At 46.2% G+C, this 27,631-nt stretch overlaps 4 protein-coding genes across 7 annotated transcripts; 3 read left to right on the top strand and 1 right to left on the bottom strand.

The window, feature by feature from the left end:
• Window positions 96-3,266, top strand: LOC8081578 (alpha-terpineol synthase, chloroplastic). 2 transcript variants are annotated; one of them, XM_021454835.1, is made up of 5 exons: window positions 96-125; window positions 245-515; window positions 635-953; window positions 1,468-2,222; window positions 2,318-3,266. In XM_021454835.1, the coding sequence occupies exons 1-5, from the start codon at window positions 106-108 to the stop codon at window positions 3,104-3,106; spliced, it is 2,154 nt and encodes a 717-aa protein (XP_021310510.1). In that variant the 5' UTR covers window positions 96-105; the 3' UTR covers window positions 3,107-3,266. The 2 variants fall into 2 exon arrangements, with proteins under 2 accessions (XP_021310510.1, XP_021310509.1); XM_021454834.1 differs by having other exon boundaries at window positions 245-521.
• On the bottom strand, window positions 3,301-6,888 carry LOC8054492 (polyadenylate-binding protein RBP45). The gene is made up of 7 exons (XM_002459152.2): window positions 6,553-6,888; window positions 5,310-5,823; window positions 4,530-4,582; window positions 4,326-4,456; window positions 3,962-4,055; window positions 3,754-3,864; window positions 3,301-3,615 (listed from the first exon to the last, which is right to left on the bottom strand). Exons 1-7 carry the CDS (start codon window positions 6,733-6,735, stop codon window positions 3,613-3,615), a joined length of 1,089 nt encoding a protein of 362 aa, XP_002459197.2. The 5' UTR covers window positions 6,736-6,888; the 3' UTR covers window positions 3,301-3,612.
• Window positions 10,307-15,224, top strand: LOC8054491 (uncharacterized GPI-anchored protein At1g61900). The gene is made up of 8 exons (XM_002461251.2): window positions 10,307-10,508; window positions 10,818-11,066; window positions 11,243-11,827; window positions 12,807-13,052; window positions 13,204-13,215; window positions 13,817-13,960; window positions 14,606-14,650; window positions 14,785-15,224. Exons 1-8 carry the CDS (start codon window positions 10,460-10,462, stop codon window positions 14,862-14,864), a joined length of 1,410 nt encoding a protein of 469 aa, XP_002461296.1. The 5' UTR covers window positions 10,307-10,459; the 3' UTR covers window positions 14,865-15,224.
• On the top strand, window positions 18,402-21,507 carry LOC8054490 (actin cytoskeleton-regulatory complex protein pan1). 3 transcript variants are annotated; one of them, XM_021452409.1, is made up of 3 exons: window positions 18,402-18,898; window positions 19,574-19,687; window positions 19,784-21,507. In XM_021452409.1, exons 1-3 carry the CDS (start codon window positions 18,713-18,715, stop codon window positions 21,269-21,271), a joined length of 1,788 nt encoding a protein of 595 aa, XP_021308084.1. In that variant the 5' UTR covers window positions 18,402-18,712; the 3' UTR covers window positions 21,272-21,507. The 3 variants fall into 3 exon arrangements, with proteins under 3 accessions (XP_021308084.1, XP_021308085.1, XP_002461295.1); XM_021452410.1 differs by lacking the exon at window positions 18,402-18,898 and adding an exon at window positions 18,918-19,467; XM_002461250.2 differs by lacking the exon at window positions 18,402-18,898 and having other exon boundaries at window positions 19,550-19,692.

Genomic DNA, 27,631 nt, shown 5'->3' with positions numbered 1-27,631 from the left:
TTAGCCTATTGCTGTCGCGGTGCCTTTTTCACGTTTTCAATTTAACTATATATCCTCTGGTACAATAAGGCACTACACTATTGGATACAGCTCGCGTGTATAGACATGGATTGTGCATACCATACGTACGTGCATCTATAAATAAGGCAGCAGCACTAGGCTGTTTCCTCGTACAATAACACATTCATCAAATATATGAATAGCTAGTAATTAACCATCTCGATCTATCCATAATCCATTGCAGGATCATGTCTTCGGTTGTTGGGGTTCCCCCCGTCGTCGTGTGCTCCGACTCCGAGCACCGCCAACAGGTACAGGTCGCCGCCGCCGTGGACGTGGAGTCGCCGCCGCCCGTGTTGCAGTTGCGCAGGCGGTCGGCGAACTACCAGCCCACCACCTGGGACTACGACTCCATCATCTCCTCGCTCAGCCGCCGCCCTCTCCCTCTCGGCGCCAGTGAAGAAACAGAGGAAGAAGAAGCCGCCGACGACGACGACGACGCCAACCTCCTGCAGGTAGTGGTACGTACTACGTCTGTCTACGTATTCCTTCGTTTTCAATCGCTACGCCTGGATTTTATTAGCATGTCGTCATGTCTTGTGTGTGTAATGTACTGTGTACTTAATATATGCAGGTCGCTAATGGCAACACAGATAGTATGTATAATATTAGCAGCGAGACGGAGTTGGTCCAAGTCCAAGCAAGCCTCAAGGACAGCGTCAGGCGACTGCTGCTGGTGCTCCAAGAGGAGGACGACGACGACAGAAGCAGGCTGATGCTGATCAGGACCATCCATCAGCTGCAGAGCCTTGGAATAGCCTACCATTTCCACCAAGAGATCAGAGGCATTCTCCTGTCACTGCACCAGCAGCAGCAGCAGCATCATCTTGACCTGCATTCAGCTGCGCTTCTTTTCAGAATGCTCCGAGGACTGGGCATTCCTGCATCCACAGGTGGGACTGTGAGTTGCTTTATATAGGTGTCTGAATTTTATGATGAAATATTCTTGCACAATCAAATCAACTAGTATAATTAAAATAACAGCTTACGATAGACAATTCATACAACTGAAACCAAACAATGACAAAATTATATTTTGTGTAAACAATTATATTACAAAAAAAAAGAAGGCCAAACACAACATATATATACTTCTTGCAAGTTGCAACACACACATCATATATATAATTGTCATCCCGCTTTGGGCCTTGTTTAGTTCACCCTGAAAACCAAAAAGTTTTCAAGATTTTCCGTCACATCGAATCTTTCGATACATGCATGAAGCATTAAATATAAACGAAAATAAAAACTAGTTGCACAGTAAATCACGAGACGAATCTTTTGATCCTAGTTAATCCATAATTGGACAATATTTGCCACAAACAAACGAAAATGCTACGGTAGCGAAATCCAAAATCTTTTCGTATCTAAACAAGGCCTTGGTATATTTCACTATCACTGCTACAGACATGTTGATGAGTGCATTGAGAGAGGAAGACGACAAGGTAATAACTGACAGCGACGGAGTGCTCGCTCTGTACCAAGCTTCATATCTTGCCTTCCCGGGACCGGGAGAGACGGTGCTGGACCAAGCAAGAGCGTTGGCTATCGGCAAGCGAGCTGCAGGACGACGTGACGATGACGATGACTCTGACTGCACACGCCTGCCGTTGCCGTTGCCGTTGCACTGGACAGCTCCGAGGCTGCAGGCCATGTGGTCGCTCAAGGGCAAGGGCGACGACCATAACCATAACAAGAAGGTCGCCGTCGTCGATCCGGCCATCCTGCAGCTGGCTCAGGTGGACTTCAACCTGGTGCAGGCTCTCCACCGGCGAGAGCTCGCGGAGGTGACGAGGTGGTGGAAGGAGAGCGGCCTGGGCGTGGGCGACTACTCCTTCGCCAGGGACCGCGTGGTGGAGTGCTTCTTCTGCGCCGCCTGCATCGCGCCGGAGCCGCGCCTGGCGGAGTGCAGGGAGGTGCTAGCCAAGATCGGCGCCCTCCTCGTCCACCTCGACGACATCTACGACGTGTACGGCACTCTGGATGAGCTCCAGGCCTTCACTGACGCCATTGCCGCCGCCAGCTGGGAGAACTGCCGCTGCAACCACCTCCCCGAGTACATGAAGGCCATGTACTCCGCCATCTGGACAACTTCGGTCGCCGCGGCAGATCGCGTGCTCGAGAAACATGGATACGACATGCTTCCACTCTACAAGAAAGCGGTAATAAGTAAATTAATTAACATCCATCATGTTCATCTGCATGCTGAAACTGAACTGATCAATACATGCATGCAACAATAATCCAATGCATGCAGTGGCACGAGCTGTGCAAGGCGTTCCTGGTGGAAGCGCAGTGGCAGCAGCAGGGACACATGCCCAGCTTCGCCGAGTACGTCAGCAACGGCTGGGTCACGTCGACGGGGCCTCTCCTGCTGCTCCATGCACTTCCCGCAGCAGGCATTATTCCCATCACGCAGACGCAGACGCAGACGCAGACGCAGGCCAATAATGGCGCCGGCGCCGGCGGCATCGTCGACTACCCGAGGCTGGTGGAGCTGTCCTCGACCATCTTCCGCCTCTGCAACGACTGCGCGTCGCACGAGGCCGAGTCAGAGCGAGGGGACGCGCCGTCGTCCATCGCCTGCTGCATGGCCGAGCCCTGGTGCGCCGGCGAGGAGCAAGCCCGCGACGCCGTCCAGGGCGTCATCGCCGAGACCTGGAAGGCGCTCAACTGGGAGGTCGTCGTCGTCGCCGCCTCCTCCTCCTCCGGGTCCGTTGGTAACGATAACGACCCCTGCTGCTCATCATCAGAAACGGCGGAAAGCATGGACGACCATGGCCAACCTGTGCCTCAACCTCGCCCGGATCATCCACTGCATCTACCAGGACGGGGACGGCATCAGTTCGCCGACTCATCGCATGAAGCAAATGGTCAAGGACCTGCTCTTCAACCCTATCGTCCATCTTGTCCTCTAGCTACAGCTAGCAAACTACTAGCATGCATGCAACATGCTTTTGAATGGCCTGTCCTCCTCTGCTCGGCTCATCAAGTGCTGGTGCTCTACAGTGACAAGACATACATCAAGTCATATATAAATATGTAATAATCCTACCAAGAACATTTGAGCTAGCTTGCATGCCCAGGGCAGGCTGAGACCAAGGTGCCACAGATGCCCCCTCAAGGCAGTGTAACCGAAACATCTGCATATGTATGCAAAATACTGGCGCAGGCAAAAAGAAAAGACAAAAAATCACCAAACAATATGTAACTACGCCTACTGCCTAAACGTACAACTTGTTTCATTCAGGTGTTACAAGTTACTACTCGCTCTGAAGTCTGAACCCAAGTCATGACAGTAATATCCATGGCACAGCAAAACTCAGGCAAACCAAAACCTCTGTTTCAACAGGTTCATTTAAGCGGCTAAATTCTCGATGTCTCTAATAACAAACACTGTCGTCCCAGGCATCAAAGGGCGCCTCCGTCGTGCGGCCGCAACCAAAGGTGGAAGCTATTTCCAAAAAGGAAAAAAAAAAAGTGACAGTTTTCATCGACCAAAAATTCATCTACATCCTGTTCCGTGTGACTGACATCTTTCTTCACATGATCTCACTGCACAAAGATATAATGTACTACTCATTATGCTTGAATGAATCTCTGATACTCAACTTTATTACAGAAACAAATGCAATGTATTAAAATCTCTGATCTGAAGACATACTTCTCCCTGATTCTAACCAAAAAATTTACCTGCACTGCGGGCAGCTGCTGTTGGTAATATCCATATCCCGGATGGCCGGTCTGAGCATAAGCATAGGGATCCTGAGGAGACCAACCGAAGCCGCCGCTATTCCTTTGAGCCTGCCCATATTTGTGCAGGAAGAGTATGCATGTAAACAAACACAACTTGGATGGAAATTAGCTTCTATGTAGCAAATAAACAAGCGACAGAAACTACCTGCTTGTCAGCAGAACGGCCCCATGAAAGTTTTATAGCTTTACCTCCCAGTTGACTTCCATTTAGCATTCTAATGGCTTCCTCTGCTGATGGCCTAAAAGACGTAAGTCAGTCCTCCTGACTAGAACATGTGAGGGGGCTATGCTGAGCCAGCTAAAAAGATGCATGGCACAGCCAAAGTTTAAATTCTTGCAATCACAAATTCTACAGTTGCGGTTTGTGTGCGAACCACATGTGACACAAAAATTATATAACAGTTTTCATATAATAGCTTGAAGTCATGAGGAGGAATAATGATCAGCTAATTCACTGCAGGTCGGTCCACTGTCTACTGTTTGAAACTGTGATGATGAAAACGAATTACCTATTAGAGTATGTGACAAACCCAAAGCCCTTCCCTGCTAATATATTGACATCAATAAGCTCTCCATATGGACGAAAGGCTTGTATCATATCTTCATAAGTGACACTTTGGTCAAGTTGCCTAACAAATAGCTGCAAGCAATAAATACATCCTTATCTTAAATGTTCTACCTTTCTGCTTTCAAAAAGCGGAAAATGTACTCACCCTTGAATTGTTATCATGATAAGGCTCAGTCCCTTGTTTGTTGTGGGAAAATTCTGCATATCACAAAAAATCTGATTAAATGGTTCTATTGGGACTGCTACTTCAGGCTAATATAATAGTTACTAGCTCCTCTGAATCTTGAATGCACAAGTATTCGTGATTAACCCAACAATACCATGGACAATGTAATGCTAATGCATGCTATCCTATATTCTAGATTTCTGACTGATCTGTATTTTATATTCACACACCACAAGCCAAGTAGCAATAGACCAATACAATGCAATGCAACAACATTACAAAAGTGTACCGAAAATATCTGTATGTACTGTCTTAGCATTAGGCAAAAAAAATTTTGACGGTCAACAGAGAGGGAGAGAAACCACCAACTGGAATATCATTGCATGGAGGCCCTTTTGACCAAATAACCCTACAACACACACACACTGTATTTTGTTGCTTTATGAAATAAGGAAGAGCCAAAAGAAACTGAAATGACAATGCGGTACACAAAGACCTCTCCTTAGAGTGAAATGGCTCGACTGGCATCCTAAGCAAGCAGTGCTGATAATCCTTACTTTACTAGTACTTACTAGGGGCTAGAAAAGTTTACACACGCTTAAATGTGACTGCAGGAAAAATATATTAATGCTGGAGGGAAGCAACTCAGAGGAACAGCCTACACAAAGATATATGCTTGAGGCATTGCAACTCAAGGAAACAAAGAAAGCTAAAATCAATCAAAGAAGCTACAGATTACTTAGTCATACGGGTACGTACTTTTCTTGTTGGGAACAGGTCCAATCCGCATAGGCCTGGTAGAACAGTAGGCTCCATTCATTTCTGTCAGTGCTTGTGTCTGCTCATTGACATCTCCAAACTGAACAAAGCCATAGCCTTTCGAGCGACCAGTGAACCTGTCAACGATAATTTTCGCCCTCTTCACTGATGCGTAGCGGGTCTTGAACAGATGGTGTAGCATGTATTCTGTGACATCATAGGCCAAGTCCCCAACAAATATGAAATGCTCAGATGAGGAATTATCGTCGTCGTGCCTCTGAGGCACATCCTGCTGCATGGCCGGGTCGAGCTTGAAATGTGGATCAGGAAGTTTGTCGGGAGCAGGTTGTTGAGTGGCCCAGTTGAGCTTGAAATCTTGAACAGAGTTAGGCATCTTGTGACCATTGTAAGACTTGAGAATCTGAGCAGCGGTGGTATGGTCAGCAAAATTGAGAAAGCCAAAACCCTCTGATTGCCCAGTCTGCTTGCTCCGTCTGATGACAACGGAAAGAAGCTGCATCACACAAACCAAAGATGTTGAGGGAACAAGTGGAAATTGGGAGTCATGATAGGGATAATAATGAGGAAACATAGGTGGAACACTAATAGCAATCTAGGTGCTACTGCAGTGCATACCATCAATGGCAATGCTGAGATTAAGGATATTGGTTTCACAACGAAAGGAAAAAACAGGGGAGGATAATACTCCCATTTGGGCAGGCGCGATAGATGATAGTACGAGTACAGTAGTAATAAGGAGGTAATTACAATTACAATAGAGATGGAGTGGCAGTAGTAGTATATTAATGAATCAGTTACATATAAGGCCTTGTTTGGATGTTGTCGGATTCACTTTAATCCATGTGTGTTGGTGTGGATTAGGGTGGAATTTAGTTCAAGTTCCATTCCAATCCACCTCAACACGTGTGGATTGACGTGAATCCGACTACATCCAAACAAGGCCTAAATGGGGGAAATTGATGACGGGTCACATGGTTGGCACAAAACTAGACTGGAACTGAGCATATATGAATATATGTGTGCAGTGCACGACACCCATGAGGAAAGCGACGGCCATTAAATAAACGAACAAATCAATCAATCCAGTGGCTTTGAGACGATTAGGCCACAATCCTGGGGCTTGGGTTAAAGTACTAGTAGTATATTGCCGCAGCGACATGAAAAACCCCAGCACCAAACTGATGATGATCGAACAAACAGCAAGTCGGGGGGCGGGACGGACCTCGGGCGAGGTGGTGAAGCAGGCGTAGAGGTAGTCCTCGTCCATCCAGTGCAGCAGGCCGCCGATCCAGAGCGAGCGCGGCCCGGCCCCGTCGGAGGAGGAGTCGGGTGCCGGCTGGGGTGTCGTCCCGTGGTAGTAAAAGGGCGGCGCGTCGGCCCAGCTGAGCGGGTGCGGCGAAGCCATCGCCGTGGCGGGTTGTGGGTGGGGGGGCTGGCTGGCTAGCACGAGCGGAGCGCGGAGTGAGGGAGGGAGGATCAAACCCTAGGCATTGATGATGAGTGGAGCTCCGACTCCGCCGCCGCCGCGACTCTTTTTTTCTTTCGTCTCGTCTCACGGCACGGGGACACGGGTGTCACGGAACGCCTGCCTGCCTTGCTGCTTGCCACCTGGACTGGACCGACCTGTTGAAGGTGGAGATGCCCCCTTCCGTTTTTCAGTTTCAGGCATGCAATTTGTGAACGGTCTGTTTCAATCCACTCACTGTCATTATTACGATAATAATCAGCTCAAACAATTTAATTGTGTTTTTCAAATCTCTCTTTTATCTATATAATATAATAAATCAATCCACATAATAATACAATGCACATTTCTTCTTGGTCTCTCTTTTATTGTTTATAAATAAAAGAAACCAAAGGGGGGGTTTCCAAAAATTTTCAAAATTCCCCATCACATCGAATCCTGCGGCACATGCATGGTGCATTAAATATACATAAAAACAAAAATTAATTGCACAACTCATCTGTAAATCGCGAGACCAATCTTTTAAGTCTAGTTACTCTATGATTGAACAATGTTTATCAAACGAAAATGCTACAGTGTCGAAAAACCAATTTTTTTTCGAACTAAACAAGGCCTTCATCATAAACATGGGATATCTAGCATAGAAGAGTAATAATAACAAGCTAATTAATCAGTTTATTCAAAAACATCATTATAACATCTCTGTGTTTCTCGTCCTGCTTCTACTTTAATTACAAGAAGAAAAAGGTTTAAGGGTCCACTTCTACTACGTGCTAACTGAATCCATAAAAATAGAGGAAAAAAATCTCAAGTATTAATTGCAGTTGGTATACATGAATGTGGATAACATTGATGTCTTTTTTAACCACCTAACCACTAGGCATGATCATCTGAGATGTCTAAAATCTAGAATTCTTGGCCATTATAACAATGCTAGAAAAACTCCACAAGTTAGATAGCGTTTGGTTCGTAACCAGGGATTGTCACATTTTAATCTATGTGAATGGAAAACGGATTCTTATGATGGGAAGTCAAGTAATATTTTTTTTAATCTCAAGTATATATATTTTTTAAAAAAAAGTCAAGCCTCTTCAACCCGAGGGATTCGGCTTGGGCTACTTGGGCACGATCGGGCCTCAACATGGTTACACTTGCTTCGCAAGCCATGGGCTCCCACTGGGACGGCTTACAGTGTCTTCTTCCTGCCTACCGGTGTATCTCCTCCTGCTCGGTAGGTGATGGCTCATCGATCGCCTTCTGGCTTGACAACTGGGTCGGTGATGCTCCTCTCGACGATCGCTACCCGGCTCTCTTCAGTCATGTGATCGAGCCCAGAGATCTCTATTGCGGAAGTGCTGGCCCTGGGTTTGGACTCCTCCCTACAACCTAGGTTGTCTGCAACAGTTGCGGAGGAGAGAAGGGCGCTCATTCCCCTCCTCAACGCCACCGTCCTGAGTGAAGAGCCGAATCAAAGAATCTGTAAGTTCGCATATGAGAATAAGCTCCACACAACTATGATTTACAGAGCCACCACCTCTCCCGGCTCCACCTGCTCCTTCTACAAATTCGTCTGGCAGAACCACGCACCCCCAGGTGAAATTCTTCGGGTGGCAACTCATGCTCGGTAGGCTCTAATGCCAATGCCAGGCTAACCTTCTGAAGAAGCACGTCCTAAGTGGTGGCACTTGTGAGCTTTGTCATGCTGCTCCGGAGACAGGCGACCACTTGCTATTCAAATGCACCATTGCCAAGGAGTTTTGGGAATCCTTGGGGTTCTGGCTCCCGAACTACCCCACGGTGCACTGCCTCCTTGATCTGGAGCTCCCGCCTGCAGCGCCCATGAAGCTTCACTCCACGATACTTCTTCTCTGCTGCCGGCAGTTGTGGCTGCACAGACACGACGTGGTCTTCAGAGGCCTCCGCCCTTGCCGTCGACGCCTCCTCTCTGCCTGTCAAGATACTTGTAAGCTATGGGCAAATAGACTAAAAGTAGATGATAGATGGATCCTCCATCAATGGTGTAATCATTTCACTCCTTCCTCTCAACCCTTCTCCTACCCGCGCTTTTGGCGGCTGTGTAACCTTGCCCATGAGCCACTTTGCCTAGCACCCTCCATTACCGGTTTGCCGGGATCAATAGAAAATATTTAGGTGGAACTCTCACCCGCCAGGTGATCTCTTAAAAAAAAGTCAAGCGTAAATAGAAAACAGATTCTTATCCGACATCATTTAAATCTATGTGGATTTTTGTTATTCAGAGCATCGTTGAGTGCCCCAACAAAGACATGATCCAAGGTGATAAATAATTTTATACGAGGACAGACCGGGATGAGAGACGTTTAATTAATCCGTCTTGTAATAATGTCACAAAAAGTCCGGCATGTTAGGCAGGTGAGTGACATTTTCGGTGAAAAAATAGTCTTATGCATGTGTCGTACGCTCGACGGCTCGAGTGTATGGATCGCCGCGCGTTGACGATTTTCTCTTGTCATCGTCACTCAAGCATGCTAATTTTGACTCGTGATGAATTTCTCTTCTCAGTTCTCACAAAGTTTTATGGCCATGCATTCCCCAATCGCAATGACAGAATGGGCCCACCGGCGACCCAGCATCCTGTCCCACCGGTCAGTGAGACATCTGAGGCGGTGGGGCCAGAGTAGAGTTACTACGCCGGATCCGGCAGCTAACCTGAGTGGTGGGAGGGGGCAGGTCCCACCTGGCAGCGAGGCATGTACCCGTAGGAGTACCGCTGCCGCACAGGGTGGCAAGGCTGGATTGAATGAAGGGCGTTAATGTGCATATTAAATGGGCTGGGCCGCCATCAATTCCTGAGCACCCCCCCCCATCCGTCCCTTTGCTACGCCCACCTCTACACATGTACACCACCAGATGCTATTCTCTCTCTCTCTCCCTCTCTCAAAAATGTACACCAGATGCTATGGAGTAGTATTTCTCAACACCAAGGATATGCTTATCTATATCACTCACTCAAACTATCATAATAACTATAACTACAACTATTGCCATGCCATTTTTTACAATAATAATTAGGTTCTCCCCTCATTCTGGCGATCTGCAAACCAACATTCTATGCAACCCGTGATTTATATTGAGTCGTATAAATTATGGATAAGCAAGGAAAAATCTATATTCAGAAGTTATTGAGGTCATCTCCACTAAACCGTGATAGGTCTTCACTTATAAATACTATTTTGGAAAGGAAATTATAAATCTATTTGTTATCATGTGACATCATTTCAATGGGCTCCTCTCCCCCTCCTCCACACACACAAATAGACATAAACAATAATATTGCAAAATTCAATTTCAATATTGATCGTTAGATTTTCGCATTATCTTTAACATTCTTTGGAGCTTTAGAACCAAAGTTGACTTTAGTGTTCGTACTTTAGAATCATTTTCTTTTGGAAGGAAAGGAAGACCAAAGAGGGAAAAGTGGGGGGAAGAGACGTGCTATTTCTCCGGGTGCACTAAACAATTTCGTAGTGCTCGTGCTTCCTCCTTCCAAAGCGAGCTGCCTGCCCACTTTCTCCACTTCCTACTCCTCGCGAGCTCACGCAGACAGCGCCGCCGTCGCCCCCTCCCCTTCTTCCCCTTCCGCTTCGCCGCCGCTCACTACTGCTGCCGACTACCGCGCCACCCTATGGCGCCTGCCGGGCGGCTCCTCGCGGTAGCCGCCCTCTCCTTCCTCTGTGAGTGCCTACCTCCTCGTGATCTGCCTCTGCCTCTGCTTCTGATTCTTTCCCTTTCCTGCTCCTATTTCCTTTTTTTTGTTTCCCCAATGCGAATTTCAGCAGCTGTTCTACGGGCCCTGGATTCCTTCTCGCTCCCGGATGATCTTCCGTTCCCTGCGCTGTGCTTTGTTGGTTTTGATCTGTCTCCCAGGCGCAGGGAGGCTGCTACTGCTGCCTCCTGAATTTACCTCTCCACTGCCTGGGAGTCAATTCTCCTTGCCGGCAACAAAGCCCGCTGATTTGTGCTCTTCGCTTGATAATGTGCAGGTTTGCAGGGGCTGTGGGGCGATTCAGGCAGCGCATTGGCTCAGAGCCAGCCGCCGCTTCACCGGATCGTTCGCGCAGAGGCAAATGACGGCGGCGGCGGCGGCCTCATGCCGGAGCTCCCGCCCAGTGGCTTCATGCCCATGCCGGACCTCTCACCCTCACCCAGCGGCTCCCCGAGGCCATTTGTTCCCTTCCTGGCTCCCGCACCACTCGCGCCCTTCTTTAACAACAGCACGCCAAAGCTCTCAGGTTCCACTCTCTGTCACTAATCTACTTTTCGTGTCTTTTCCAGCTTCGTTATTATGGTTGGGGGAGCTCAAAAGTTTAGTGCATACGTGCAGTTCGTTTACAACTAAACAAGAAGCAACTGTGGCGGTGTGGCCTGCCAACTGAAAGTGCCTGTCGATTTCCTTAATGCTTTGCAGGGAAATGCACACTCAACTTTACCGCTGTCGACAAACTCATGACCACCACGGCTGTCGACTGCTTCACCTCGTTTGCACCTTTCTTGGCCAATGTCATCTGCTGCCCGCAGCTTCAGGCAACACTGACCATCCTCATAGGGCAGTCTAGCAAGCAGACAGGGTCTCTCGCATTGGATCCCACGGTGGCCAACTACTGCCTGTCGGATGTCCAGGAGCTGTTGTTGAGCCAAGGCGCCAGTGATAATCTCCATAGCCTTTGCTCGGTTCACCTCTCGAATGTAACTGAGGGGTCCTGCCCTGTTAGCACTGTGGATTCGTTTGAGAGCGTCGTTGATTCGTCCAAGCTCCTTGAGGCCTGTCGGAAGATCGACTCTGTTAATGAGTGCTGCAGCCAGACATGCCAGAATGCGATAAATGAAGCTGCCCAGAAAATCTCGTCTAAGGATGGAGGTTTGACGACCTACCCTGGGAGCCCCAAGGTTGACAGTTGCAGGAACGTAGTTCTGAGATGGTTGTCAAGCAGGCTTGACCCACAGTCCGCGAAGGAAATGTTGAGGCAGATATCTAACTGTAATGTCAATGGAGGTACTTCCAAACTATAATAACTAATTCGAATTTGGTTTCCATGTCTTAAGTTATTGCATTCTATTTTGTTGGAATGAATAAATGTATATTCTTTATTCTCTGCTTCTGTTATAGTTCGCTTACAATATTAAAAATTTCGTAGCTTAGTCCTTGGTTAGTACTACCTCAGTAATAATTAAAATGGACCACACCTTCTAAGATACTAGATGTTGCAGACCATGTTCATGTAACATTTTATTGACTCATCATGTTATTGGCCTCTTTACCAAGCAAGTTGATTTGCCTGAATTTCTGCAGTAGAAAACAGTTCTTACATCCAAATATTGAGTTCATAATTTAGTTAAACCAGAGAACACTGCACAGTGCACAAAGCACCAAAACGGTTGAACTTGAAGCATGGACTAGAGTGGAAGAGGCCAAAATTTTCAGGTCTATAAAGGAAAGGAAATGCTGAAGCCAGATTATTTAACTTTAATGACATTATGCTTTTCTTTTTGGCTGAAGAGTACCATACTCTAAAGCAATAGCTTGAGTAATCCATATAAAACTGTCTGAAAATTTTCCTTTTACCAAGTACAATATTTGGTACTCTTTCATGCTATTTGAAATTGATAGCGTCAAACTCAATAGGAGCCCAATGCAGGGTTTGACTTCAAGTGTTCAGATCAGCAATATGCCACAAAGCTATTAGGTGCCGTAGTACTGAAATATATATGATTTTTATTAAAGAACAAAAGCTTAGGCATATTTATTTGAGGCAAAAGGTTATTGAGCATTTGAATAGCCATAATTATGCAGGTTCTAGATTTCAAAAGTTTATTGGACTTAGGTTTTAGTGAACCTGGTGGAATACATGTATATATGTTTTTAATTCTTTAATAACAATTTAAAATACTTCACTACATTTTGAGTTCTATTCTGCTTGTTCAGTGCTAGTAGTTTTTATACTGAGCAACCTGTTCTTACTCCATCCCTCCAGTTTGTCCGCTAAGTTTTCCAGACACAAGTAAGGTGGCAAAAGAGTGTGGTGGAACGATGAAGAACAGTACTGCATGTTGCAAGGCTATGTTAACTTATGTAGCCCATTTGCAAAAGCAAAGCTTCATAACAAACTTGCAAGCTTTAAATTGTGCTTCTTTCCTTGGGGCAAAGTTGCAAAAGATGAATGTTAGCACGAATGTCTATAGCTCTTGTCAAATAACACTAAAAGATTTTTCACTTCAAGGTAAGTTATTCAAGATCTATCAATTGATTATGCATAAGGGCCATATTTATCCTCTGGCTCTGCATTTGTTGGCAACTGAACTGATGAAGTATTTATTTACCTTTTCAACCGTTGTGTTTGAATGACTGCCCCCTACTGGATTTGCAAACAGTTGGATCTCAAGGTAACTAACATTTTCAAGTTTTTTTATTAGTTTGTTCTAATGGTATCTGTTGTAAATCATTTTTTGTATGATATGCTATGCTCTGGTTAAGCTGAGATTAAGTATCATGTTTCCTTGCAAAATGCGATTGATTTTACATGTCTTGCTGCATTATAATTGTTTATACAGCTCAAAATTTCCTTGAGGGATCCCACTCCTACAAACAGGCCCTAACTGGGAAAATAATCTTGGATGGTTGGACCATGCATAATGTGAAGTTGTTCTCAGCGAATATTCAAATAAGTAGCATCAGTTAGTCCAAGGAGAACGAAGGGTGCAAAATTGTGCATACTAGAACTACATGTAGAAGCTGGAAAATTCTAAGCACATCTATTATTGACTACTTTGTCCAGTTGAGAAATTGCTTCTGCGATCTGGCTTTGTAGGTTTATATTTTGTCTGCCTAGCTGACAGATTAATTCTTCAACATTGCCTAGCTGTACAGAAAATAATTTATGCTCAAACTTATTAGATTAGACCTCACATCATCAATGTTAGAGCTGTACTCAAAAGAATATTGATTTTATTCTTTAGTAGTCATTGGTCTTCTTGTTTTGCCCAGAATCTGGATGCCTCCTTCCAAGTATGCCCTCTGATGCATCTTTCGACAGCACTTCTGGGATTAGCTTCACATGTGATCTGAATGACAACATTGCTGCTCCATGGCCATCTTCCATGCAAGCACCATCTTCATCATGCAACAAGTGTATGTTATCTACTTGCTGTGCTGAACATACTTTGCTCTTTAACAATTCTGTTTACATGCACGTCGACTTCTTTGGGTTTTCCCTTAAATGCTACTATTTGGTACATTACTCTGTACACTTAAAATTGAAGTCTTCTGTTGTATACTTGTATTCCACTAGATTACTTCACCCCATTTATGCTGAAATTGTCTGATGATGCCTCAATGTATGATTTTTTTGTAGAAGCAGGTTCTGCGATTCAATATGCACCTTCATGCTTGCAGGATTATACTTTATATTTGTTTCACTGTTTGCTCAATTTCTTGTCGTATTAGTCTTCTCTTGTGTCTTAAGGACATTTTTTAATATATCTCAACTAGTCGACATAGAGACTCGTCATTAGATAACTAGTCGTATGAATTTCTTTTAACAATAAACTATGAGATTTTAAAATTGCTTGTACCCTCCAACTCTTCCATCTTGAATTTAAAGCACTGTTGTGGTGTTGCCTAGCTGCGCAGGCAAGTACTTGTGACATATTAATTGCTTAAATATAAGGCTTTCCAGCTATATTGTGTCATGGACTTCCTGTGGTGCTTGGATGTCTTTGCCATTTTTTTTCATGTTATGTTGTCTGCTGTAACTTTTGGTGCTTCTGTTTGCAGCTGTCAATATCCCAGAGCGACCCGCTGCGACATCGGCACAAAATGGTGAGAAAGTAGGAGTTAGTTCTGCTCTCTCAGTCCTGCTTTGATCTCTGGTGTATACTTTTAGTGCTCCAGGGGAAGATGAAACTTCCCTGTTTGGGCAAGGTACAAGAAGATCTGAGAGTTCCTTTTTGCAGGTGTGAACCACAAGAACCTGAAGCTAAGGCTGCTTGCTTCTTTGGTCTCCCTTCTTCTGGTGCTCTTGGTACAAGTTTAGCAAGATCCAGTTGCCCTATCATGGAGATGATTCATTCAGGAGAGCTAACTGGAAGTGTCAGTGAAGCGCTGAGTTTTTGCGATCTTGTGGTCGCATCAAAGTGTTGTAGGTTCACATGTGTTTTATTTTTTGAATCTCCTGGTAGCAGTTAGTGTAATCTGTTGTAAGGCATATATATATATAATATAATATAATGATAGTAATAATTTATATTCATTTGTATAGCGAGAAAGAACGTCAGTGTTTCTAAAGATGCGAAATGTGCATGAGGATTTGGTGGGAGGGAATTTTGTTGTCCGATGGAGGAGAGCTACACTGGAATGGATTCCACCATTGTTTAACATAATGTTTATTGTTTAATTGATGTGTTTGTCTGTTTGATATGAGAAAATTGCTATGATGCCTCAGCAAGTAAATTTGATAGACGGATCATTTGATGCCCTTCAACATTGCATATTGTCTAGTTTGATTTTAGCTTAGTGTCTGCTCCTCACGGCACAAAATGGTTATGCATGATTCCTGTACTGAACGGTGCTATGTTGCTCCGAATAATTGGTTACTTAATTATTCAGGCTCTGATCTATCTGAACTGAAATCAGTTGGTTATGCTAGCTGTGCGTGTATTGAATCATTTGAATGTCTAAATGCTGTTGGGGTCCTCTGCGGTCTGTCTCAATATTGAACCAGTAAAACATCTAGAGAAATGGAGAGGGATGCCGAGAGCTGAACAATGAGGAATGGAGACGGTTATTACTTTGCTTTTTTTTTTGCATATATTATTATATAGTTAAGATACATCTAGAGATTGTTTATCAGGGAGTTGGCACGTCTTATCATACAGAAGCAGTAAACTAAAGAAGCATATATATTTCCTGATTCCTGTATTGTATTGTAATGTATTGAATTGTTGCAGGAACAACCAACCAACATCTGGAAACCCACCTGAGGGAGAGGAGAGGAGGGGACCAGACCATTCTATTTCTAATGAAATGGAGAGGAAATGCCCAAGTTGCCAACAGCTGAACAGTGAGGAGCCACCAACAGCTAACTTCCGGCAGCCACCTTACAAGTACTTATATATATCTGGAATCTAACCAAGAGTACAGGGAGGGCTCATCTGTTGGGAGCTTGACAATAGTTACTGCTGTCACATGTTATTTAGAGCCTGTTTAGTTCACCCCAAAAACCAAAAAGTTTTCAAGATTCCCCGTCACATCAAATCTTTCGGCATATGCATAAAATATTAAATATAGACGAAAATAAAAACTAATTGCACAGTTTATCTGTAAATCACGAGACGAATCTTTTGATCCTAGTTAGTCCATAATTAGACAATATTTACCACAAACAAACGAAAGTGCTACAGTAGCGAAATCCAAAATCTTTTCGTATCTAAACATGGCCTTAGTCATTCAACTGTTGTACAGCGTACATCTTTGCTGTCTTCAAGACGTAGCATTTCAAGACAAAATTACTCATGCTTGCAGTGGAAGCTGTTGATATTTACCATGTACTATTTGTGGTTTCAGATAGTAGTAGTGATAGATTAATCAGCATCCACATCTCCCTGTGATGTGGATGTACCCCTCAAGGCCAACATCAACTCCTTGGATCCGTCCAGTTGTGTTGTGTCCACCACTGACCACTCACCTCATTCGTTCCTCTCGTACGTAACTCCCCATCCCCAGTTGATCCTACTACACTATACTAGAGCAATTTTAGTGTTCATCAGTTAAACTAGCGGAGCTAGCTAGAGAATGGCATAATAATTCTTCATGGCCTTAGTGACTTGCCAGCTCTAGAATACTATAGGTCAGCAGCACACCCAAAGAGGTAAAATAACTTTTTTTTGATTCTTGGATTCATGGCATCATCCTTACAGTCAAATATATAGAGGGGTATATGTCATCATGGGAGAAACCTTGTTCTTTTTAGCTAGAATTCAGCCTAACTCATTGCCCCAATGCCCTCCAAATTTCATATCAGATCAGCTTTGCTTGACAGTACTACAGCAGTACAGCCTGATTGGAATATTTTTCTGTGTTTTGGGGTCCCTCCACAACAGCACGGCTGGGAGGACAGATGAATGGATCCAAATCCGACGTTGGTTCGGTACAGTTTCCACGCATCCATCCAACCAAGTCTGTCGCTGCAATCACCCATAGCCTAGGCATAGCCTAGCTAGGCATACAATACACAAATAGCATCACATCTCATTTCACAATCATAGGTTGCATAATTCACATGCATGCTTGCTAATTACAGTTTGTTACCTTGAGTAGTTATGTTGCCGACTCTTTTTTTTTGTGTTGTTGTTGCTTTTTTAATGAAGTGGTTTTATGCTGTTTCAAGGATTTTCAGCTAGACATTCAACTCCTTGTTGTTTATTTTTCTTTTTCTAAAAATGTAGATGAATGGTACATTCGGCTATTGAGAATCCACTCATCAAGTGTAAAATCTTACATCTGTTTTGTTTTGGTATTTTTTTGAAAAAGTTTTTTGTTTTGTTTTGGTATGTTTTCTTTTCTATTTATGCACCTTTAGGTCTAAGAGTTAAATGAAAGAATTTGCATGTCATCTCGAGAAACAAATTCATGGAACTTTTTTTTTTTGAAAGATTGAAATTCATGTAACTAGAGCGATTGGACATACCATTGGATCTGACACAAACAAAACATATTCTTATATTCTTCAGATTTGTGTATATCCATGGTGGCAAGAGAATTAATAGCAGGTACGTACACATGTTGAGGCAAGGAAGAATCTTGTATACTATCTAAAAACATTGATCTTCTTCCAATGAATTTCTATCAGATCACTGCAAAGCCGTGGATCATAGACAAGAGACAATAAAAGGCATGCATCCTTGAACAAAACAGTGAACAAGGACAAGGCCTCTTGGGAAAATAGATGTGGGGCTTAATTGATTAGGTGAGAAATGATGTAAATATCGCATTTCAAACGGTTTTTTAAGGTTTGATCAAATGATCTATATAAAAATTACTAAGATTTACAATACATACCAAATAAGTAGCACGGGATGGAATATATAAACCTACTGAAACCTAGAGGATTTTGAATCAACCTAAAGCTAAAATTGCATCTTTTTGGAGAGAGGAAGAATGAATGGACATGCATTGCAATGGCGAGAAGAGAAAAGGGCGGGCAGTGCTGCTGACCGGAGCGGAGAATGAGAGAATCTATCTGCTCCTATCATCAAGTAGACAACAGGCAGAAGGGGATGATATCAGGACAGCAACAGCAGTCACTGGATCGTCTTATCAAGGCGATGATGGGAGAGATCTACTCAGGCCTCCTATCAACTATCCATTCTTAGGTCTTGTTTAGTTCCTAAAAGTTTTTGGATTTAGCTACTGTAACATTTTTATTTTATTTCACAATTAGTATTTCATTATAGACTAATTAGGCTTAAAAGATTCGTCTTATGATTTACGGTTAAACTGTGCAATTAGTTTTTGTTTTCGTTTATATTTAATGCTCCATACATGTGTCGAAAAATTGAATGTGAAAAGTTTTTAGGCGTGGAACTAAACAAGGCTACTAATCTCTTTTTTCTTGATAGTAGTATCTCCTTTCTCAATCTGTCGTCCTGGAATAGTAGTTCTTCTCCCCTTGGCCTTGAAGATGATCGATGATGGGGGGTCCTCTTCCTCGTGATGCGGCGCTTGGTCTCACGCCACACATGACAAGTCACATGCGCATGCAAACCAACCACATCACATTGTTGCCATCAATAACTCTATCGCTCCAATCCAAACGAACCTCTCTTTCTCTCTCTTCTCCTTCTCCCTCCATGCGGCACGGCAGGCCATGACCATGATCGTTCCATGATCCCCTCCTCCGCCACCCCTCGCCGCCGGACCTCCCAGTCCCAGAGCCAGAGGAGGCGACTCCTGCGAAATGCCGCCTCTGCCTCTGTCAGGGGAAGCGCCTCCGCCTCTGCCAGGGCCCTCGCCGCCGGCCACGCCGAGCGGATGATGGCGGCCGGGGCCTCGCCGGCGGGCGCCACCCCGGTATGTGCATGTGCCTCCCTCCCTCCCTCCCTCCCTCCCTTCCTTGATGAATCATCTCCATGCCATGCGATCCTTGTCCTCTGCTTCACCTGCGCGCCATTCCCAATATTCTCCTCTTCTCCCTGATTTGATTTGTGTTGCTGCCCTCTTCATCTTTGCCGGATAGTATGTGCCTGTTCCATGGCTCCTTGTATTATATCGCTGCTTCCTTTTTGGAACATGGGAAATGGGGTCGGTGAGCATTCTCGCCAAAAGCTGCTTCCTTTTTTGACTGAGGATATAGATCGTCCCAAAGATGTCTTTTCTTTTTTCCTTTCTTATAGATATTATTTATTTACTTTTACTCATAAGTGATTCTGGGGGTTGGATCGTTAGGCACGCATGTTCGGCACATCTGTTAGCAATAGCATCCGGGATTTGATTAATGGGGAAAACAAAAAAGATTGATTGCTGCAGATGACTTGCTAGTATTCCATTCCATTCCATTTGAAGCAGAGCACGCTGTACTCCTGCTGCCCACCCCCATGACCATGATACTCCATTTTCGATTATACTGTATAACCCAAAATGTATGCATGATGCTTTTTGGAGATGGCATTTCTGTTTCTGGAAGATGAATGAAGACTGGTTGACCTGATTTTTGCCATGCTTGTCTCCTTGTCTGTCTGTTGCCAGCAAAAGCTGAACAAGGGACGGAGCCGGAGGAGGCCAGCAAGCCACCTCTGCTATGGCAACAAAAGGCGAGCAGAAACCCATTGCCGATGTAGGAACGGCAGCATCTTAGACAAGGTAAGGTACCATCATGGCATCATCGGATCGGACACCATTTTCCATTCATCATGGAGCAGATCACCTCATTGACTGCATCGCATCGCATCGCATCAGATGGATGCTTGCGTGGAGTGTCCAGCCGCATACGGATACGGCTCGTCGTCCATGATGGAGAAGGCCACCAAATGGGACGCCGCCAACCATTTGCATCGGATGAGGGGACTCCAGCTGGAGGACGACATCTTCTTCGCCTCGCCGTCGCCTCTGCTGCTTCTGATGGAGGCGGAGCTGGAGAAGGCGCGAGGCCACGTCAGGGATCTGGAGGACGAGCGGCGCGTCATGACCAAGCGGCTGGAGCGGTTCCTGCGGAGGCTGGCCGACGACAAGGCGGCGTGGAAGGCCCGGGTCCGTGACAAGGCCCGCCACGCCGTGGCCGCCCTCCGTGACGAGCTCGGCGCGGAGCGGAGGCACCGGCGGCAGCTGGAGCAGGCCAACGCCCGGCTGCTGCGCGACCTGGCGGACGCGCGGGCGTCGGCCAAGCAGCAGGCGCAGAGCTACGAGATGGAGCGTAAGGCGCGGGAGCTGATGGAGGACGCCTGCTCCGAGCTCACGCGGGAGGTGGAGGAGGACCAGGCCGAGGTGGAGCTGCTCCGCCGGGAGTGCCTGCGCATGCGGGAGGAGATGGAGGAGGAGCGACGGATGCTGCAGATGGCCGAGGTGTGGCGGGAGGAGCGCGTGCAGATGAAGCTCTCCGACGCCAAGCTCGCGCTCGACAACAAGTACACGCACCTCAACCGACTGCAGGCGGAGATGGAGGCCTTCCTCCGCAGCAAGGACGACGAGTCGGCCTCCCACTCCGCCGTGCTGCGGGAGGCGCGCCTCATCAGCGACGCCGCCGCCGCCACGAGCTCGTCTCTGGTGAGGCCGAGGCGGAGCGCCGGGAGCAAGGACGACGGGCGCAGGTACCGCATCAGCAGCCAAGCGAGCCCCGCGTCGTCCAAATCCAACGACATGCTGCAATCCGTCAGCCCCGCCACGGACCTGTTCTTGGCCAAGGCCGATGACGACGACGACATGTACGCCGACGGCGGCAGCTCGGCCGACCTGGAGATGGATTCCTGCAGCTGGGTCGGCACCAGCGAACGCTCAGCTTCGGTGGCCAATGGCAACGGCAACGGCGTCGGCAGCGGGGTGACGACGGAGGCTCGTTCGTCAGGCGCGAGCCGCCGTTCGACTAAGAACACCGCGCTCATACGCAGGCTCTGGAGGTCGGCCATCACCGAGAGCAGGAACAAGACCGGGAGGACAGCTCCCGACGGTGGCAGCTGGTCGCCGTCTTATTCGGAAGACAGGAGGAGGTCGAGCGTGACCGCGGAAGGGCCGCCGCCGCCTCCTCCTCCTCCAGCCGTTGCAGGCGAGCAGTGCAGCTCGTCAGGCGGATCCGGATTGCCACAGCCGCCGCAGCGGGGAGAGGGAGGGGGAGGGGGAGGCAAGCAGAAGCAGAAGCAGAAGCAGAAGCAGAGCCTCAAGGAGAAGCTGATGGAGGCCAGGATGGACGATCACAAGCCCCTCCATGCGCTCGCCGTCAAGCAAAAACCTTGATGATGAACAAGACTGGACTGCTACCAAAATTCATCAGATCATCAATCAATATGATTATCATAGATTAATAGACAATACTTACTTGCTAGCATATTATATATATATATATATCTGAATACCACCTTGACATCCATCCATCCAAAGTTGCACAGTCCTTGTATTATATATTACTAGCAAAAATACTCGTACATTGCAACAGGAGATATATTGCGTGTTCAAGATTTATTCAAAACTAACCATATCATGTATATTTCGTTTTTCTTAAGATGAGAGACTACACTATGTCTAACAAAGGATTATGAAAACTCTTATACAAAAAATAAGATAGCCTATATAACAAATATTGTCATATACAATGAAGATAAAACGACAGAACAATATCAAAGATCATATTAAAAATATGAGAAGATAGCCTATATTTCATGAACACAACGCTAAGAATCCTGGTAAAAACATTTTCCATCTAGAGATTTTCTAATTTCCATTTGTCGCTAACTCATTGCTTTCACATGCAAGATGAACCAATGAACAAAAATTAAAAAAACAAATTAAAACATTGTAGGAACACTAAAACATTGTTAAACTTCATGGTCTAAAGTCCATACACATATACAAATATCATCACAGCACCACAGGTGCATGGGTCTCACCACTTGTGCATGTATCTCATTAAATGTGATTGCAAGCCGGCCACAAGGCCTGCCCTACCCTTCCCCCCATTCTCTGGCCCACCACCTCTTCCCCGTCAAGCCGGCTAACCTTCCCCTTCCCGCGGCCCAAGCCTACGCTCGTGTGGCCCACTTCTTCTCTTGGCCTAGTCGTGCAGTGCCCCGCGCGGCCTAGCTGTGAGGCTAGCTCGCTTCACCCCGCGTCCACCCTTGGCCTAACTCCTCACCAGCCCAGCAGCCGCGCGGCCGAGGCCGCCGCCGCCCATCCTTTAACCCTAACGCGCCTTACTCCCAGGAGCCGCCGCCGCTCGGAGGTCGAGCCGCGCACACCCCACCTGCTCGCCCTTCGATGTTCGCCACGTGCCCCGCTGCGGCATGGACGACAAGGATGAACGGAGCTCCTCGAACCATAGGTGTCGCGCACTATTTAAGCCATGGCCGTCGTCGCCCCCATCTCTTGAAGCTCCTCAGCACCGCCACCATGCCTTCTCCTTCCCTCTCCCTGCTATGGCCGTGACGAGCTTCGTCGAGCACCTCTGCCACTCCTCTCCTCCCCCTTCCAATCCGCCGAGCACCCGGCCGTGCCACGACGCCGACAACTCCACCACCGCGACCCTACCTCGGCAGTGCGTCCGCCCATCGCTAGGGCCTCACCGCGTCGCCACCATGGCAAGCGCAACCTCTCTGCCTCCCCGTCTTCTAGCACCATGGACGAGCCGGCCTCCTCAATCGCGCCACAGCAGAGCCGCCACCACCACAGCGTGCTCTGGCTCGCACTCGTCGACCGTGAGCAGCAGGGCACCCGAGTGCAGCCGCCCGTTCTCCTCCTCTGCGCGATGCTACGTCGCGAGAACTCCGCCTCACCATAGCACGCCGGACCACGACCAGGGGCACTCCTGCCCTGCCTCCTTATTGGACGAGTTCTGGACAGCCACCCGCGGGGAATAGAATATTGGTGGATAAAAAGGCGGACCAAAAGGTACCCGATGGAATGATATTTTCACAATTACATATTAGGAAAAGATAATACTCCTACATAACATACAGTCTTGATGGTCCAATGTACATTGTTCACATCAAGTATATATACGTACTCATGTTTTAAATAGCGAGCTAAGGCCAACGTGTTTAGCGTTTTATAAACCGTAATTAGCGTACTTTAGCGATAAAATAGCGGCAAAATTGTGCATGAACGTAAATAGCGGCACAATTTTTTTTCAAGCTATTTCGGGCTATAGCGGTAAAAATAGCGGGATATTTTTTTTCCGTGATACGTACAGAGCCTCTAAGTCGTACGTTTATGCCTTATTATAAACGACATGCATGAACCAATGCAATCTATCTATTCATTTAAAAACGTCTGAAAGCCTAGAGGTTTTCTTTTCAACGCGATTTCAAGAGCTCCATGCCTAAAGCTGGGCTGTTTGGTTGGTGAAGCGGAGAAGCTGCTCTCGAAGCTGCACATGGAGGCATGGAGCTATATCAAACACACCATTAGGCTTAAAATACGTTATTTTAGGTATTGAAACATTCAAAAATTCTCTCAAATTATAAGGTATTTTAGGTGAATTAACTCCTCCCATGGAAGTCCAAATGACATGCGTACCTTAATACCTACCATTATTAGGCTTAAAATACCACGGTAAACACAAAGTCTCTGATGTTTTTGGGCCAGCAGAGGTACTCACATGAGGGCCCATGGCTGTATATCCAAATAGCCCAGCTCAGACAAGCCCAGCATAGGAAAAGAAGCCCAAGGAAGGAAGGGACGAGGCGGAATCGTTGAGACTAGAAATGTCCGCGGCGTTGCCGCTTTATGGCCAGTGGTTAGCTATGGGTCGTATGTGTGTCTATGTGTTTTTGTTTCTTCTTTGTATGGTGTATATTTTAAATGTATTTATTTTGTTTGTTTACATGCGTGATATGATGTATTCATATATGCGAGTGTATGGAATGTCATATATATAGTGAAGTATTTGGCTTCTTATATGTATGTCAGCGATTATTTGTTTTGGATTATTTTGTATTATAAGTCAGTATAAAATTAAAGGATTAGGAAACGAATATTATGAAAAAAAATGTATGAATTGATTTAGAATTAATGTGGGGAGAATTAGAAAGCGAAGATTGTGAAAAAGGGTATAAATTTATTTAGAGTTAGTTTTGGGGAGATATTTTCAGTCATATGCGATATGAGAAAAAAATTAATCAATGACATAAAATTATAGATGTATATATCTGTTGACACCGTTTTTGGGCACGTGTCTAGGATGGCAGGATAAGGTGGCAGTACGATGTTTACAAATTGGGTTGCCGATGAGGATGGTTGCCGATGAGGGAGAAGTTGAATGTGACTAAGTCCACAGGCAGTAATATGGTGCCGATGGCTAGATAAGAAAGTATGCCGATGACTATGGCAAAGGATCTGCCGATGATGCAAAGGAGGAGTCTGGAAGCTGCCGGTCGTTATGTGGAGGAGTTTCGGTTTGTCACGAGGGATAGTTTTGTTATTTCCTTAATTATTTGCATCGTTTTGTATACGGATTCCGTGTAATTTGGAATTCGAATTCTAATCGTGTCTGGTTGTAGCTCTTTGAGAAGGGTATAAATATAGACCCTAGGGCCTTGTAATAATGAATCAAGAAATCAATCAAACACACGTTTTTACTCATATTCCAGCATTTACTTTTCGACGATTTCGTCATACTTTTTCCTTTTGTTACGAGTTCTTAGGAATTCGTCGACTTAAGCTCGGCGTGTTCTCAAGTTCCGCGTGAGTACCTCTTAGCCGTGACATCCGGGCGCATCGCTGTTGTCAGGACTAAAGTATTCGAGTTATCACCTTTGCCGATAGCAAGGTCAAATCGGCTGGCACGCCTTAACGTTTGAATCGGGTATTAGCCCTTTATGTTTGCAGATCAGTTTTGCATCAACACATCTTTTGGCACGCCCGGTGGGACCAGATTCAAGATCAAGATCAACATGTCGATCTCTGACCTCGATCAAGAGAACGTCATCCCCGTGACGGAGGCCAACCTCAAGGATGAGCAGAAGCAAGCTATTGCCCAAGCCATGGAAGAGTTCAAGCAGCAATGCCTGAGGTCTTTCAGCATAAACAGGAGCGGCGAAGTGGTCCAGAAAGATGCACTGCCGGCACCACGGCAGGTTACCTTTGACGCCAATCCTGGCAAGCTTCAAGATATGGTTGACAATGCCATCAATCGAGCGTTGATTAACCAAGCTGGTGTACTGTCTAATACGGTTTTCAATGCCGTGGCAAGAACTTTCAAGGAAGGACAAATCCCACCAGATTATGTGGGCCCCTCCCATCATCAGCCAACGGCACCAGAGGTCACGGCTCCATCGGCTGCCTTGACTAATGCAAGTGCACAATCTGTCGTCCCTCCAAGTACATCGGGGACTACTGGTGCACTATCTATGCCGATGGCAACCAACCCACAAATTTCAGTTGAGCAGCATAAACTGACAACAGATATGTTGGCATCGGCAATGTCAGGGTTGACTCTTCCTCCCAACTGGTGGGGTTACGGTATGCCTCCAGAGTTGACGCCGGGAACATCACAAATAACTGACATGAGGGGCAAAACTCCTATGACATCGGCACCTCCCAATGCGCCGGTGAACCAGAGTCCTCGGTATACCACAACTACTACTGCAAGGCCTCACACTGGAAATCCTCAAGATTCAATGTTCCAGATGCCCAACGCATCGGCAGAGTCAATGCTGATGCAACAGAGGCCTATGGCCCAGTCGGGGTATGTCAATTCAACGACGGTACCCAATTACCAATCATCGGCAGCACCTATGCCGATGAACGCTAATAATGGATGGCTTGGACAGCAAGCCTTTCCACAATCGCCCCAGCAGAGTTACCAGACTACGGGGTTCCAGCAAGGGCAGGTCTATCCCGGGTTCCAAGGTCAGGGGATTCCCAACCAGCCAATGAATTTTGGACAGCAACTCGGAGGACAGCCAATCGGTGGACAGCAGTTTGGTGGTCCGCAGATTGGAGGACAGGTGATCAATACAATGTTCCGTGCAGATCACGTCCCGAACAGACACGTGGAGGTTCGCCACCAAGTGCCAGATCCGCAGCCGCCTCATCGGCAAGATGCCGATGCATATTGGGCCGATAAGATTGCTGAAGTAATGAGGGAACAATTTGGGATAAAACCCAAAGTCAACACTTATTCTTATCGGACACCGTATCCTCCCGCGTATGATTTGATCCCGCTTCCACATCGGTACAAGGTACCGGATTTTACAAAGTTTTCCGGACAGGACGACACGTCAACCATGGAGCATGTCAACAGGTTCATTATTCAATGTGGAGAGGCTGGTAACAGGGACGAATTGAGGGTTCGTCTATTTTCATCATCATTGTCTGGATCGGCCTTTACTTGGTTCATATCATTACCTCCCAACTCAGTAATTACTTGGACCGATCTAGAGAAGCAATTCCACAAATACTTCTTCTCGGGGGTTCATGAGAAGAAGATCACCGACTTGGTCAAGTTGAGGCAACGTAATGATGAGTTGGTTGAGGGATTTGTGCAGAGGATACGAGAGGTCAAGAATAAATGCTATAGCCTGGTTCTGGATGATCGGCAGCTAGCCGATTTGGCTTTCCAGGGTTTGTTGCCACATATCAGGGATAAGTATGCCTCTCAGGAGTTCGAAAGTTTAAGTCATTTGGTGCAGAGGATTTCTGATCAAGACATCAAGCCTTTTGAGCCTAAGAGAGCATGGAATAAGAAAGTGTCATTTGTCGATGAAGCAACAAGCTCAGATTCCGATGAAGAACCAGTGATCGGTTTGGCAGAGTGGGTAAAAAACAAGAAGCCGATGTCTTGTCCTTTTGGGCAGAAGGAACCAGAGAAGTTTGCTTTTGACACCGCTAAGGCCGATAGGATATTTGACTTTCTACTTCAGGAAGGTCAGATCAAACTGTCACCTAACCATGTGATCCCATCGGCAGAAGAGTTGAAGAGGATGAGATATTGCAAGTGGCATAATGCAACTTCCCAAGACACCAACGAGTGCAAAGTATTCAGACAGCAGCTGCAATCGGCTATAGAGTCAGGGAGAATCAAGTTTGACAGTTCCAAAGCCCAGAAGCCGATGAAGATAGACCAACATCCTTTCCCGACAAACATGTTGGATGCTAAGGGGAAGGCTAAGGTCTTAACATCGGAGACAGTTGAGAAGAGTGCATCGGTAGATCCCCAGCATCAAGTTACTACTGCCGATGCAAGAAGTAAGGGCTTGGTCCAGGAAGGAACTAGCTCAGGAAGGCTTCCTCGATCCGGTATCGTCATAACTCATAGAAGGCCTCGAGAAAAATGGCAACAACGGGAAGGTCGGTGTCGGCGCCAGCAGGAAGATTATCTACGGGAAGAAGAAAGACGCCGACAGGAGTGGAATCGGCACAGGGATCATTGGAATTGTCCATTCTTCATCCATTGTTGGGAGGAAAATATCAAGCTTCCTACTGTTAGAGACTGCCCTGAGTGCAACGGTTATGATCGGTATGATAGGATCGATCGGCATTATCATAATGATGAACGGCGATTTAATGGGCCGATCAGAGGAAGGGTGTCAGTTCATGACCGGCTGGGGGGCAGATGTAGTGGGCACGACAGACTTAGTGACCGTGTCCAGTATTTTCCCA

Source organism: Sorghum bicolor, chromosome 2 (assembly GCF_000003195.3).
Source record: "Sorghum bicolor cultivar BTx623 chromosome 2, Sorghum_bicolor_NCBIv3, whole genome shotgun sequence".
Classification (NCBI taxonomy): Eukaryota; Viridiplantae; Streptophyta; class Magnoliopsida; order Poales; family Poaceae; genus Sorghum; species Sorghum bicolor.
Note: the sequence above shows the minus strand (reverse complement) of the source record. Positions and strands in the feature narration are given on the sequence as shown.